This window comes from Microtus oregoni, unplaced genomic scaffold (assembly GCF_018167655.1).
Source record: "Microtus oregoni isolate MIOR12 unplaced genomic scaffold, Mior012 000007F_ref0000211, whole genome shotgun sequence".
NCBI classification, from domain to species: Eukaryota; Metazoa; Chordata; class Mammalia; order Rodentia; family Cricetidae; genus Microtus; species Microtus oregoni.
The window spans coordinates 22756630-22770539 of NW_024543066.1; the positions used below are offsets into that span (position 1 = coordinate 22756630).

At 41.3% G+C, this 13910-nt stretch overlaps 1 protein-coding gene and 1 pseudogene across 2 annotated transcripts in view; both read left to right on the forward strand.

Annotated features, from left to right (window-relative positions):
• Positions 1–13910, forward strand: part of Uggt1 (UDP-glucose glycoprotein glucosyltransferase 1) — a 117863-nt gene that overhangs the window by 53718 nt on the left and 50235 nt on the right. For both annotated transcript variants that reach the window (XM_041655245.1, XM_041655246.1), the window contains exons 16-19: positions 3601–3736; positions 4950–5081; positions 7712–7876; positions 10184–10304. In XM_041655245.1, coding sequence (XP_041511179.1) covers positions 3601–3736; positions 4950–5081; positions 7712–7876; positions 10184–10304 — 554 coding nt within the window. The remainder of the gene's footprint in view (positions 1–3600; positions 3737–4949; positions 5082–7711; positions 7877–10183; positions 10305–13910) is intronic.
• Positions 10663–12696, forward strand: LOC121450626 (annotated as a pseudogene).

Sequence of the window (13910 nt, forward strand, 5' to 3'; positions counted from 1 at the left end):
CCTCTTCAGGTACACCATCCACAGTACACAACCTGTCTTACAGACTCTGGTGAACTTCATTTCACGCTGCTGTCCTTGGTGATCCTCCCATGGACCTGACATCTCCACTATGCTGGCGTCTCTGCTGCAGCTGAGGGTGCACCTTTCTCAGTGCCCTCTCCTAGGGACTCTGACCTCAGCTTCTCTATCCCTTTAGTTCTGAGGTCTTCATTGCAACTCAGGCTGCATCTTTGCCAGTGACCTCTTAGCTTCTCACAATGTCAAGCCTCAGCCTCTTCATGACCTCACTGCAACCGAGGCTGCCCCTTCACCAGTGGCCTTTCCTGGCCTCTCCCAGCATCAGGCCTCAGCTGTTCTCTAGAACCCATTCATACCTTCAAAATCACTTCCATGTATGAGACTCTTACACATCATTGTGTTTGGCTGCCAGTTTGAGATGCAGCCCTGGTCCCCTATAAACCATAGCTTCTATATGCTGACTTTTCAGAAACTTTAAAGATTTTACCCCGGTGATACTGGTCTCTTATTAATCACAACTGATCTTTCAGCCTCAGGTAATCAATATTAATTGTCCTTGGAAAGCCAAGGCTTCACTTCAGTGGTGCTGGTCTCTGCTAATCACAACTGATTCTCTAGTTGACCAGAAACTATGTATTCCTAATTCAGAATATTTGCATGCTATCCCTGACAGCATGCTTCTCTCTGAAACGTCACTAGTCAAGCATTTCTTCCAAGCTTTCACAGAATAGCCGACTAAACTTTGGGCACTCAATGGGTTTTCCAGCCAGAGGTCCACACACTTGTACATGCCTTCCAAACCCAACATGACCAGGTCTGTCACAGCAATGCCCAATGATCCTGGTACCAGTTTCTGTTTTAGTTTGCTTTCTGCTGCTGTGATAATCACCATGCCAAAAGCAATTCAGGGAGGAAAGGGCTGATTTCATCTTACAACTTACAGCCCAGCATGAAGAGCAGTCAAGGTAGAAGTTCCAGGCAGGAACTGGAGCAAAGAACATGGAGGAACAGCTGCTTATGGTCTTGTTCTTCATGGCCCAGGACCACTTGCATAGGGGTCACCACCCACAGTAGGCCAGGTCCTCCCACATAAATGACTCATGAAGATAAGACATACCCACGGGGGAGTATGATGGAGGCAGTTCCTCAGTGGGAATTTTCTTTTCCGAGATAGGGTTAGATTTGTATCAAGTGATGAAAACTAACCAGGGCCTGCATATTGCTTTCTTCCAAATTTGAGCAGGTACTACTAAAGTTTCTAAATAGCCATGTAGAGATTTTTATGTGGACAAAGTTCTGTTGGCAAGGTTGCTGGACTGTGTGATGAGTATATGCTTAGTTTTTTAAGAACCAGTCAAAGTGGCTTCCAAAGCATCTACACAATTTTACTTTTTCACTGGCAATGAATTGAGAATCCTGTTGCTTCTCACTAACATGTAGTTTTTGGGCATTTCAGAGGATATATAGCAATAGGTTGCTGTTCAATTATTACTCTGTAATGGCTTAGGATCTTAGTGTTTTATTTTGTGAGTATCTAGTCAGAAAACTTAATTTGTTTATTTCTGTGGACTTTTTGAGACAGGACTTTGCTGTGTAGTCTAGGCTGACCTGAAACTTGATTTGTAGTCTGGGTTAGCCTCAAACACACCGTCCTTCTGCCCCAGCATTCCACGTGCTAGGGTTACAACTGTGCTGCCATGCCCAGATTCTTTAGCCTGTGTAAAATTGTTTGTTTGATGCTGAGTGTCGAGTCATTTTACATTTGGGACTTCAGTCCTTTTCAGATGGCTGTTTTTCAAGGATTTTCTGCTAGTCTGTGGTTTTTCCTCTACTTTCCTTGGTAGGGTTTCCCCCCTCCCCCCCCCCCCCCCCGTTTCTCAAAGCAGGAACTTTTTGTTTTGGGGGGTTTGATTTTTTTTTTAAGACAGCGTCTCTCTATGTAGCTCTGCTTGTAGACCAGGTTGCCCTTGAATTTACAGAGATCCACCTGCCTCTGCCTCCCCAAGCACTAAGATTAAAGGCATGTGCTACTATTTGAGGTTTACAAAACAGAAGTTTTAAACTTCAATGACGTCTGCCTTCTCAGTCATTTTATGATTTTGTGTGTGTGTGTGAGTGTGCACGTGTGTGCACCAGAGTTGATGTTGGTGTTTCCCTAAGTTATTACCACTACAGTAACTGAACCTGGATCTCACAGACTGGCTAGGCTGCTAGCCAGAGAGCTCCGCCCACTGCCAAAATTCTTCTGTTTTCACCTCCATACTGAGGTTACAGACATATATACCCCCGTGCCCAGTTTATTGTACATGGTGTTAGGGATCTGAGTTGGGTTCTCATGCTTGTGTAGCAAGCACTTGCCTGTGAAGCCATCTCCCTAACTGGATCATGCTTTTTGATCTAACCTATCATTAGCCAAACCTGACACCACCAACCAATTCTTTCCAGGGCTATTTTCCAGGACTTTGTAGGTTTGGTTTTCCACTTACATCTGTTGTATGTTTTGTGTTAATTTTTGTGAAGGGTAAATTTATATCTAAATTTATTACTTTGCTTGTGCAGTTGTTTCAGTACCATTTGTTGGCATAACTGCAATGCTCTTAGTCTAGATGCCCAGACTGCCCATGAGTCTTCATACTTATCCGTCTCTGTATGATATACGACAGTTGATTCTCTTCCTTCCTTCGTTCCTTCCTTGTTTTGTTTTGTTTTTGTGATAGGGTTTCTCTGTGTAACAATTCTGGCTGCCCTGGAACTTGTTTTGTAGACCAGGCTAGCCTTGAACTCATAAGAGATCCTCCTGTTTCTGCCTTCTGAGTGCTGGGATTAAAGCTGTGATCCTGGCTTCCTTTTATATTGTTTTAGTTACATTTACATTTTCTTCAGCTCCAATTTCCGGATTTTTGAAATTAATGTATTTATTCTTTATGTGTATGTTCCTGCTTGTCTGTATGTGCACCACATATGCACAGTTCCCACAGAGGCTAGAATTGGGCATCAGATGCTCTGAAATTGGAGCTAGAGGCCCTTGTGAGCCATCTGATTTGGATGCTGGGAACAGAACCCAGGTACTCTCTCTGCAAGAGCGCCCAGTGCTCTTTTTTTGTTTGTTTGTTTATTTTATTTTTTTTAGTTGTTGCAAAAAAAAATTTCCGCCTCCTCCCCGTTTCCCATTTCCCTTCCCCTCCTCGCACACATCGTCCCCTTTCCCCACTCCCTACCCTCTCTCCCTCCCCCCCACTCCATTCCCCCTCCCTCTCGAGAATGAAGAGCAGTGCTCTTACTAGTTGAGCTGTTTCTCCAGTCCTCCCAACTGAAAAACAGAACGAATTTCTACCTATCACTGTAGCAAGCTCTTCATGACAGTAAAGAAATCTAGTCAAGACTCTTTAAGAGCCTTCACTGTGGAAAAGCCTAACCTGTTTTGTGACCCTACTCTTGTGTTTTTAAAATGATGTGTATGTAGCTTTGCCAGCCTTGTTTAGAGTGGGATGTTGACTGTGCTTCTCAGTTAGAAGTGAGCAGCGGGACCCCACTGCCTCTAGCTGATTGCCTTCTTTAAAATGCCCCTTTTCTTCTCTGCAGGATTGGTTTTATCTTTGTGGTCAATGACTCGGAAGATGTTGATGGGATGCAAGATGCTGGAGTTGCTGTTCTGAGAGCGTATAATTATGTTGTCCAAGAAGTGGATGGTTACCACGCCTTCCAAATTCTCACACATGTATGTTTTTGTTCAAAATGGCAAATACTTTTTAAGAAATTTAACTCACTCTAAAACAGTTTGTGTTAGGGGTATTTTGTACTTATGTAAAGAGAAAAGGGAAAGTATATTCTTATATAAACTCTAGTGTTTTATATTTCAGGGTTCCTTATACATTATTAATTCACTGATGTGAAAATAATAGATTGCTGGGGGAGGGGCACGTGTGTACTACTGTACATGTATGCAGGTCCAGAGGATGACCTTCTGAGTGGGTTCTCTCCTTCTCCCATGGGATATGGGGATCAGACTTGGTTGTCAGGCATATTAAGCCATAGTGCTGGTCATCAGTTGCGATTCCTGAAGAGAGAGAATAGCATACATGTTGCAGTCCTCTGCACTTTGATTCTGTGAAATCATCAGTTAATGCCTTTGGGCAATGTGGTGGTCTCTACTTTTTTTTAAATCAGTTTTTTTTCTTTTGAGACTTTCTTATGGTATCTTTTCATCTTTTCCTTTTCTTTCTTCTTGTCTCCCTCTTTCCTTCCTTTTTTCTTTTTCTTCTCCTTTTTGTTAAGACAGTCTCATATAGCTAGGGCTAGCCTTGGAAAAACTGTGTAGTTGAATATGACCTTGAGTTCTTGATTCTCCTGTCTCCTACAGTGCTGCGGTGTTAGCTGTGCAGCACCGTGCCTGGTTCTTTTTTTTTTTTTTGTCTTCTGAGATAAGGTCTTTCTGTATAGCCCAGGCTAGCCAAAAACTCTGGGTCTGCTTTCCTCATCTTCCCAGGGCTTGGCTATCTCAGGTATGATCCACCACACCTGGCTTCTGATACTTCCTAAAGCATTTTTTCTGCACCCCTCCTCCCCACGTTTGGGTTATAATGTATTTATGTACTGAGAAGATCATTTCAAGAAATCTTTAGTTCCATCACTCAGCTGCTGGGGCTTCTCTGAATTCAAGGCCGGTCTGATCTACATAGCAAGTTCCAAGCTAGCCAGGCCTTCATGATGATACTGTGATGATACTGTGTCTTAACAAAAGAAAGAAAGAAAAATCTTCGGTTCTTAATCAAAGATATCTTATAAGGAATATTGAAATGATAGTGTTGCTAAGAAGTTCCAGTTTGCTTCTTAATAAAAGTAGTCCTATTTTTCTAATGTGTTTAGAGACTTCCTCACATTTGAAATTTGAATTTAAAAGTGTAATTGGTTACTTATTTTTCTCTTTTTAGATCTATAACAAGGTGAGGACTGGAGAAAAAGTGAAAGTTGAACATGTGATCAGTGTCTTGGAGAAGAAATACCCGTATGTCGAAGTGAATAGCATTCTGGGGATTGATTCTGCTTATGATCAGAACCGGAAGGTAACACTTTCTTTAGAACTTAGTTCCTTGGTATTTTGACATGACTGCTGCCTTAGACTGGGTTGAATGGTGTCTGTAGTGGGGTGTTGATAAAAGTGCTCAGTACCTAGCATTTCAAAATGTAGACAGACCGCTTTTTAGTCCCCACCTTCCTCCCCTCTTCCTCTCCCCGCCAGGAGACAGGATCTGAATGTGCGGCCCTTGGCTAGCCTTGAGCTCACAGAGATCAGCTGTCTCTACCCTCTGAGTGCTGGGATTAAGGCATATTGCAACCACATCTAGCCTCACTTGTCAGTCTTTGAAAAGTGATTCTAGGTCAGAAAATAGTACTTATTTTTTTTAAAATATCTATTTATTATGTATACAATATTCTGTCTGTGTCTATGCCTGCAGGCCAGAAGAGGGCACCAGACCCCATTACAGATGGTTGTAAGCCACCATGTGGTTGCTGGGAATTGAACTCAGGACCTTTGGTAGAGCAGGCAATGCTCTTAACCTCTGAGCCATCTCTCCAGCCCAATAGTACTTATTTTTTAACTTGCATGTTAACTTTTAAATTGGAAAACAATTACTTTTTCAATATAGTAGTTGTACTTCTATGAAGTATGTTTTGGATAAAACCTATTGGAAGTATAGAACCAGAAGGTGGTGTATGGCACAATATGTACTGTTTGACTTTACATCATTGTTCAGGCACCCAGACGTGTCTGTTAACTAGCCAACTATGGAGGTGCACAGCTTTAATCCCAGAGCTCTGGGGGCAGAGGCAGGTAGATCTCTGAGTTTGAGACCTGCCTGATCTACAGAGCAAATTTCAGGAGAGCCAGAGTTGTTACACAGAGAAACCCTGTCTCAAAAAACAATAAAATAAAACAAAAAAGGAAAGAAATGTAATAACCAGAGTCAGTGAGATTGCTTACTGGTACAGGTGCTTACTATGTAAGCCTGGCAACCTGAATTTAAGCCTCCAAACTCATGTGAAGGTGAAAGAAGAGAAAACTTCAGCTTTTTGGGGGGTGACATAAAACCAAGTACTTTGTACATATTTACATACCTACAACCAAAACAATGTTGATTCTTACACTGTGAGAATATTAGAAAACACTTGCTGTACTTTGGTTTTTAGAAAGTGCTATAAAAGTTAATAGCCAAAACTTAGTAAGGCAAGGTAAGAATGCGAGAACCAGTTCCCTTTTACAGCCCAACCTCGTCTGGAAAGGTGTGGAAAGAATCCCTCTGTCTGCTGATTGGTGTGGAGTCCTTGAGGCAGGTTGGAGTGGGCTCCCAGCCTGGGACAGAAGCTGCAGTCACAGGGAGCCAACAGATCTGTCTCTGGCAATTCTTGAAAGCAGTTTTGCTTCTCTAGTGAGCAGCCTGGCTAGGAGCTGGTTGCTGAGCTCTTTAGTTTCTTCCACTGAAGAAGGCAGAAGCAGCTGGAGCTGGGCTCAGAAATCTGCCTTCCCTTCCTCAATTGTTGCCCAAATTTAAAGAAATGTGTGGCTGAATATCAGTGTGCATTAGGTGGAAAAAGTAGGACTAATCAGGGAAGAGCTGTAAATGTGGGTGAGTCGGGGGACAGAGCCCTGAGCCTGAGAAGTTGCTCAGAGTTCTCAGTCAGGCCCTGCAAGTCCCTTGTCTCTGCAGAAGTGAGGAAACTTGAAGCAAGTTTCTGTGTATTCCCAATTGCTACAGTGACCTTTGCAGCAACTTGCTGTTCTCTGCTTTATTCAGGCAGCCCATTTTGCTCAGCTCTTGTTTCTTTTGCAGCTACCACTGTGTTACCAGTTTCCAGGGGCTCTTTTATCCTCTGGACTTGAGCCTGCTGGCTGCCAGTAAGCACTGTATTGGGGTGGTGAAGAGTCTACTCCCAACAATTGCAGAAAGTTTGTTGTACAATGAGCATTGTACACATGATGCAGTTTTAGAAGCCTGGAGGACTGTTCACACACATAAACAGACATATACACATTCCCTAGTCTGTAAAGTTTTTGTTTCTTAAAGTTCAATAATTTAATTTCACATTTACTAAGTAAGATTTTTAACTATGATACCACGTTCTTTAAAATTAACTTAGGTAGTATCTGTTTTTCATACTGCTTAAAAAAGAAAAAAATATCTTTAGTCATTTCTTTGCTCTAGTCTGTTATTTTTTAAAAAAGATTTATTTATTTGTGTGTGTGTATTTGTGAATATATGTGCTCCATTTGTGTGCCAGAGACCACTGAGGCCAGTGGAGGGCGTCTGACTCATAGGAACTGCAGTTATAGGCAGTGAGCCACCATGTGGGTTCTGCGAACAGAGCCCAGGTGCTCTGCAAGGGGAGCAAGTGCTCTTAATGACCGAGTCATCTCTTTAGCCCTTCTTTTGTTCTTTTCAAAAAATTATTTTTATTTATTATTATTGTGTATACACATATGGAGGGACAACAACTTTGTAGAGTCTGTTACATGGGTTCTAGAGATCAAACTCAGGTCTTACAAAGCAAGTGTCTTTACCTACTAAGTCATCTTGTCTGCCCTGTTAACTTTTTTATTTTTTTTTTTAATTTAAGCAGGCATGTAAGAAACTGTTTTGTTCTGTGTGTATCATGAGGGGGAACATGTGCTTTCTTTTTGTCCTTTGTTTTCTAGGAAGCGAGAGGCTACTATGAGCAGATTGGTGTTGGTCCCCTGCCCGTTGTCTTGTTCAATGGCATGCCCTTTGAAAAGGAACATTTGGATCCTGATGAGTTGGAAACCATTACAATGCACAAGATCTTGGAGACCACGTCCTTCTTCCAAAGGGTGGTATATTTGGTGAGTGGTATTTTCAGGACAACTTTGAAAGCAAGTGGTTTATATTTTGTATATTCTTCTTTTTTAAAGATTTGTTTGTTATGTATACAGTGTTTTGCCTGCATGTATGCCTGCACACCAGAAGAGGGCACCAGATCTCATTACAGATGGTTGTAAGCACCATGTGATTTCTGGGAATTGAACTCAGGACCCTGGAAGAGCAGCCAATGCTCTTATGAGCCATCTCTCCAGGCCCACTTTGTAGCTTCTTTAGTCAGTAGTAAAATTCTGTGTTATGCCTTGCGTGGTGACACATGGCTTTAGTCTTAGTTCTCAGGAGGAGGCAGGTGGATCTGTGAGTTCTAAGCCAAAAAGAAAAAAAAAAATTCCAAGATAAAATTGGACCTAGAGAAGCTATTAGCTTTTATATCCTCTTTTATAACGTGAATCCATTACCTCTGTGGTGGTTTGAATGAGAATAACCCTAATAGGTGTGTACATTGAAAACTTGGTCATTAGTTGGTGAAACTATTGGGGAAGGATTAGGATATGTGGAACGGGTATTGGAAGAGGAGTGTCACTGGGAGGGTGGACTTTGAGAGTTCAGAAGCCCACTCCATTTTCCCAGTTATTTCTCCTTGCCTCCTGCTGCTCCAGTGGGCTTTTTGCCTGTTGCCATGCTCCAGCCCTGAAAATCATGAACTCTAATCCTCTGGAACCGTGAACCCTAAATTAAACATTTTCTTTTATAAGTTTGCCTTGGTAATGGTGTTTTGTCATAGAAATAAAAAAGTAGCTAAACACCTGACTTATAGTGAAAGATACAGAGCATGAAATCTTGCCACTTTCAGTGTTCAGTGAACTGGCATTTTCTTTAGTCACAGTTTTATGCAACCCTTGCCACTATCCTGTAGATCTTTTCCAACCGACTTTTACATTTTTTTACTTATTATCATTTTGTGTGTGCATTCATGTGTGTGTGTGTAAGTGTGTATGTGTGTGTTCACTTTTATCACTCACCTCTCAGCGGCTGTTTAGAGGGTTTCTGTCTATCCCTTGCTCTCTTGCCTAATCCTGCAGTGAATCCTGCAGTGCTGGGGACTGAAGCCAGAGCTTTGTGCATGCCAGCAAGCACTCTGCCATCGGACCTACGCCTCCAATCCTCTACGCTCTTGTTAATGCCTTTTGATGCGTGAAAGTTCCCATTCTGATGGACTTTATTCTTCCATTTTGTTTTTGTGCTCTTCATTGTTTTAGCCAAGAAAGCACTGCTAAGTCATTGTCCAGCTATTATTAAATTTTTCTTTAGTGTTTTCTTCTAAGACTTTTATGATTGCAAATCTTTAGGGTAAATCTTTGACCTATTTTGAGTTAATTTACAATTGTTCCAATTATTATTATTATTTGGATAAGTACATGCCACAACACATGTGTGGAAGTCAAAGGACAACTGTGGAGTTTAGATCTTTCCACCTTCACATGGGATATCAAACTCAGGCTGCCAGGTTGGCCCAGCAAGCTCCTGGTTCACTGAGCCATCTCACCAGCCCTGATAATTATTTTCGAGACAGAGTCTCACTGGCTGGCCTAGAACTTGCTAGATATCCCAGCTCGACCTTGAACTCACAGAGATCCGCCTTCCCCTGAGTGTCGGGGTTAACCGTGTATACCCAGTCTCTGAAGACTTTTGTGTGACTATATTGATATTTAGAACAAATCTATTTATTTTAAAATTTTATTTCTGGCTGAGCAGTGGTGGTGCACACCTTTAGTTCAAGTACTTATGAGGCCAGAGGCAGGCAGTAAGTTCTAGGCCAGCCTGGACTATAGAGCAAGTTTCAGAATAGCCAGGCCTACACAGAGAAATTCTGTTTTGAAAAGCCAAAAATAAATATTTTCTGACCTTTTAAACAAACTCTGTATCGACTTAACTGCAGAGCAAAAGTTGACCCTTACTTTATACTTCATATAAAAATGAATTCAAGGGCTGGCAAAATGGCTCAATGAGTCAGGAGCTTGCTGGGCCAGTCTAGCAATCTGGGTTTGATTCCCTAGGACCTTTGGAAAGGTAGAAAGAGAGAAGTGACTCCACGGAGTGGTTGTGGACCTCCTACCATGGGAAAGCTGACTTAACTTTCTTGTTCCTAAGCCCTGTCTTTCTATGAATGTCCCCATCACCCCTGTGTGGTGATGAAGTTCGAGATACTGTGTGTACGCAACCACACTATAGCAAACTGTTTCAAAGCTATGAATGCTTTATTTCTAGTGAATTATTATTGCTGATACTCCTATGACATTCCTGCCCCTGCTGTTTCTTTTTTCTTACAGGGTGAACTGCCACATGATCAAGATGTGGTAGAATATATCATGAATCAACCAAATGTTGTTCCACGAATCAATTCTCGGATTTTGACCGCTAAACGAGAGTATCTGGATCTAACAGCCAGCAGTAAGGATCATTTCAGTAACGACTCTTAGCTTTCGATTTGTGCTTCACCTGCTTCTGTTTGTTAGATTATAATGCTGAGATGGTAGACCACAATTATGATATATGCTTCCGAACTCATAGGAAATTCCTTATAAAAAAAGATAAATTCTGGGGCTGGGGAGAAGGCTCAGTGATTAAAAATGCTTGCTGCTTTTGCAGAAGACTGGGGTGTGAGATCCAGCTCCCTCTGCTGACCTCCAAAGGCACAGACACATACGTACATGCAGCCAAAACACTCTTACACATAAAATAAAAATAAATAAACCTTTATAAAGAGCTAGAGAGACAGAAAGAGAGGGGGTCTAGCCAGGAGCGGTATATGACATTACATCTGCAGCAGAAAGGCTGCAGTTGTGGAGGTGACTGTAGGAACTGGAGCCTGGGTGACACCTCCAGAAGTTTAAGGTGTGATGTGGGTCTTCGGGAAGAGCAGTACTTTATGGGCTGAGGTGGCAGGGGCAGGACAGTGATCTGGGCACTGGAGACTTGGCAGGGCCACAGAAATTGAATTCCTATTTGACCTTCAGTTCACTTTCAAGCACTCCAAGGTTGTTTCTGTCTTTTTAGCTTGTCAGAATTCCCAAAAACAGTCCCTCAGTGAAGTTCCTATCTCTTTGTGAAATGTGGGATAATAGCCCTAAGGGAAACTTTGATGGAACACTCTCCAGCCCTGAAGCTACCTAGCTCAACTGCTTCACATTTGTGCAGGATAAATTGCATGTGCAGGAAATGAGTCCTATGCAATTACATGGGAAAGAATGACGCAGGCAGGGGAGGAATCCCATTATCAAAGCATAAACATTACAAACTCTGTGGACTATATGTAGAAAAAGAGTGCAAATTTGAAAGTTCCTCAAGCCATCTCAGATGGGGTGGCTAAGAGAAAAATGTCAACGCTCATGAATCCTGCAAATATAGTTCAAAAGACACATACTTGGTGGCAGCAGTGTTTCTTCTCAGTGTGGTTTAGAGACCGGATCATTCACTTACGAGAGCTAAAGGCTTATGAGAAAAACTGCTTGATCAACTGCAGAAAGAAAGTGTCAATCAAAAAGCCAACTCCTTGGGACAGTTCTGCAGCAGGTGGCTACTCTGCATCCTAAGGACCTCTCTTGTGCTTAAAGGGTTATGTTTAAGAGCTTCCCTCAGACTGGCCAGGGTGTTGCTAGACAGACAGACAGTCATTAGAGTTAATGCTGTCTTGAAAACTAAACCCATCTCAGCGCCCTGGCACAAGCCGTTCAGAATGCCCTGTGTGTTCCAGCAGAGATGCAGCATCTTCTCCTCAGAAACAGTCTTTTGGCTCAGATTTCATTGATCCTTTAAAGAAGAAAAAACACTTGAATATCTCACCTGACCAGCTAGAGCCCGCCGGTGTTAAGTGGCTGTTCGAAGCCCACCAGTGAAAAATCTTTGCAGGCCTTTTGCTGCCTTCTGCAGCTGCTGCTGTTCCCATGTCCCTAACCCACCTGCCTTCCCCAAATATTCCTCAGATGATAAATTCCAATTCCTGTTCTCCAGGTGCTCCAGAAGGCTAGTGGACTCAAGACACAGTTTAGTCAAAGTGGTAGTGTCTTTGAGAACCAGCAAGACTTAGGACTTCTCTGAAAACTCTTCTAGATCTGCTAAAGTATCCACCAAAGCCTATGGAAGAAAACCATCTAGTTTCTTACAAAATGTCAAAAACAAAGTCTTAAGGTCTAAAACCCATAACGAAAAGGACCAAATAAAAAAGTGTGACACTGGAAAAAAACTATTGAAGAGAAGACACTGTCAAGCTGAGTAACTCCTCGTAATCCCAGTGAAGGAGGTGAAGAAGATTGCACTGCTTCCATGGAGCCTCTTCAACAGTTGAACTCCCTGGTTACTCAGTAACTGTATTGCAACACTGGAATTACAGGGATGATTCCAGTACTGACTATGCTGAATACAGGGCTGTGCATGTCAGGATGGAGACTGTCGCTAGATTTATCAAACTGCATGCACAATGAAAATGCCTTTCTCTGAGCTCAAAAGAGTACCAGAATGTTCTTGAAAAGGTCTCACAGGAGTTTAGGAAGATCAAGCAGTCCCAGTTACCATGAAGAATTATACAGATATGAGTATCTTCAGAATAAACTGGCTCACACCAAAAGATACTCAGGGAATTTAGCTAAAAGTAAGCATAGTCCTGGCACTAGAACTCTGCTTGAACCAAAATATGTGAAGTAACTTAAGCTTATTTATTTAAGATTGTAAAAGATGAAACTTAACTTGATGAAAGTTTCAGTATAGTGAACTTGAGTGATGGTTTCCCACTCCATTTTACTTTGCTTCCTTGCATTTTGAAGCTGATCCTTCCCCCCAACTTATTTGTTAATAGAAGCGGGTTTTTTGGTTTTTTTTTTCTTCCTGTTTGTCTGTCTGTTTTAGATATTGGGAAATTCAGTGTCTACTTCAAATCAACTTTTCATTGAAAACTTGTGTTTGTCATTAGAGATGAGGTTTAGCTTTCAGGTATGCAGTGTTCACACTTAAAAGAGTTGTGTGTGTTTGAAACAAAACAGTAATGTGCAAAGAAAAATGCTTTTGGATAAACAAAAGCCTATTTTCTGGCCTTTTTAAATGCAAACTCTTTGCCTTAAGTTGTAAGATATTTAGACATTTACACAGAATACAAAAAATCAAAACACTATTGTGGAGGGTTGAAAAGCAGAAGTGTGTGAGGGTATAGACTGCTCTGCACACTCATGCATATGGACTGACTTGCTGCAGTGCTACTGTGGAGTGAGCTGCGTGAGAGCTGCCGCTCTCAGTCTCAGGTTAAATAGCTGATGATGTTCCTCCAGGTTGTTGGTGTATTGTTTGTCTTTTTCTGTCCTATTGCTGCTTCTGTTATAGAAGACAAATGCATATATCAACAGTGTGTCAGCTTTATTAATGTTGAACAAAAATGGACATACTATAAAATAAAATATAGTTTGGGGCAAAATTATAAAATTAAATATGTAGATAACCTATTTATATACTACTGTATCTTTGCCTACTACTGTAAAGTATTTTTGAAGACATTTGCAGAGAAACTATTACCTATATGAGATGTATTTTTCATTCTGAATATCAGGAATATAAAAAAGTATACATATATTTAACCATAACATCCTATGATTCATAAAACAGCACAAACTTTTATTTCATGGAATTTATCTCTTGATGCTGATTTAAACTATCAGTTGTTTGATTATGTAGGAACATAAATTATGAGATCAAAAATAAAAGGATTTTGAGCTACTGTTGATTCAGGTTGTGTAGTCTTATGATAATTGTCATAAAATGCTTCTGGTTAAAAAGAGAAGCATTGTGTTTACAAATCTGTTGAAGTGTTTGCCAAAATATGGTACTATCTTTAATAAAGATGTTTGTCTCTAGAATCCCAACAGATAGATGAGTAAATAGGGATAATTTTTTTCTAGGTAAAACCTATGAACCATGAAAAAACCCACAAAACTTGTGCCATTTAAATGCCAAATATGTGATGCCATTGGATGATAAGAATGGACCTGTATTGGCCACCTTATAGCCATAGAG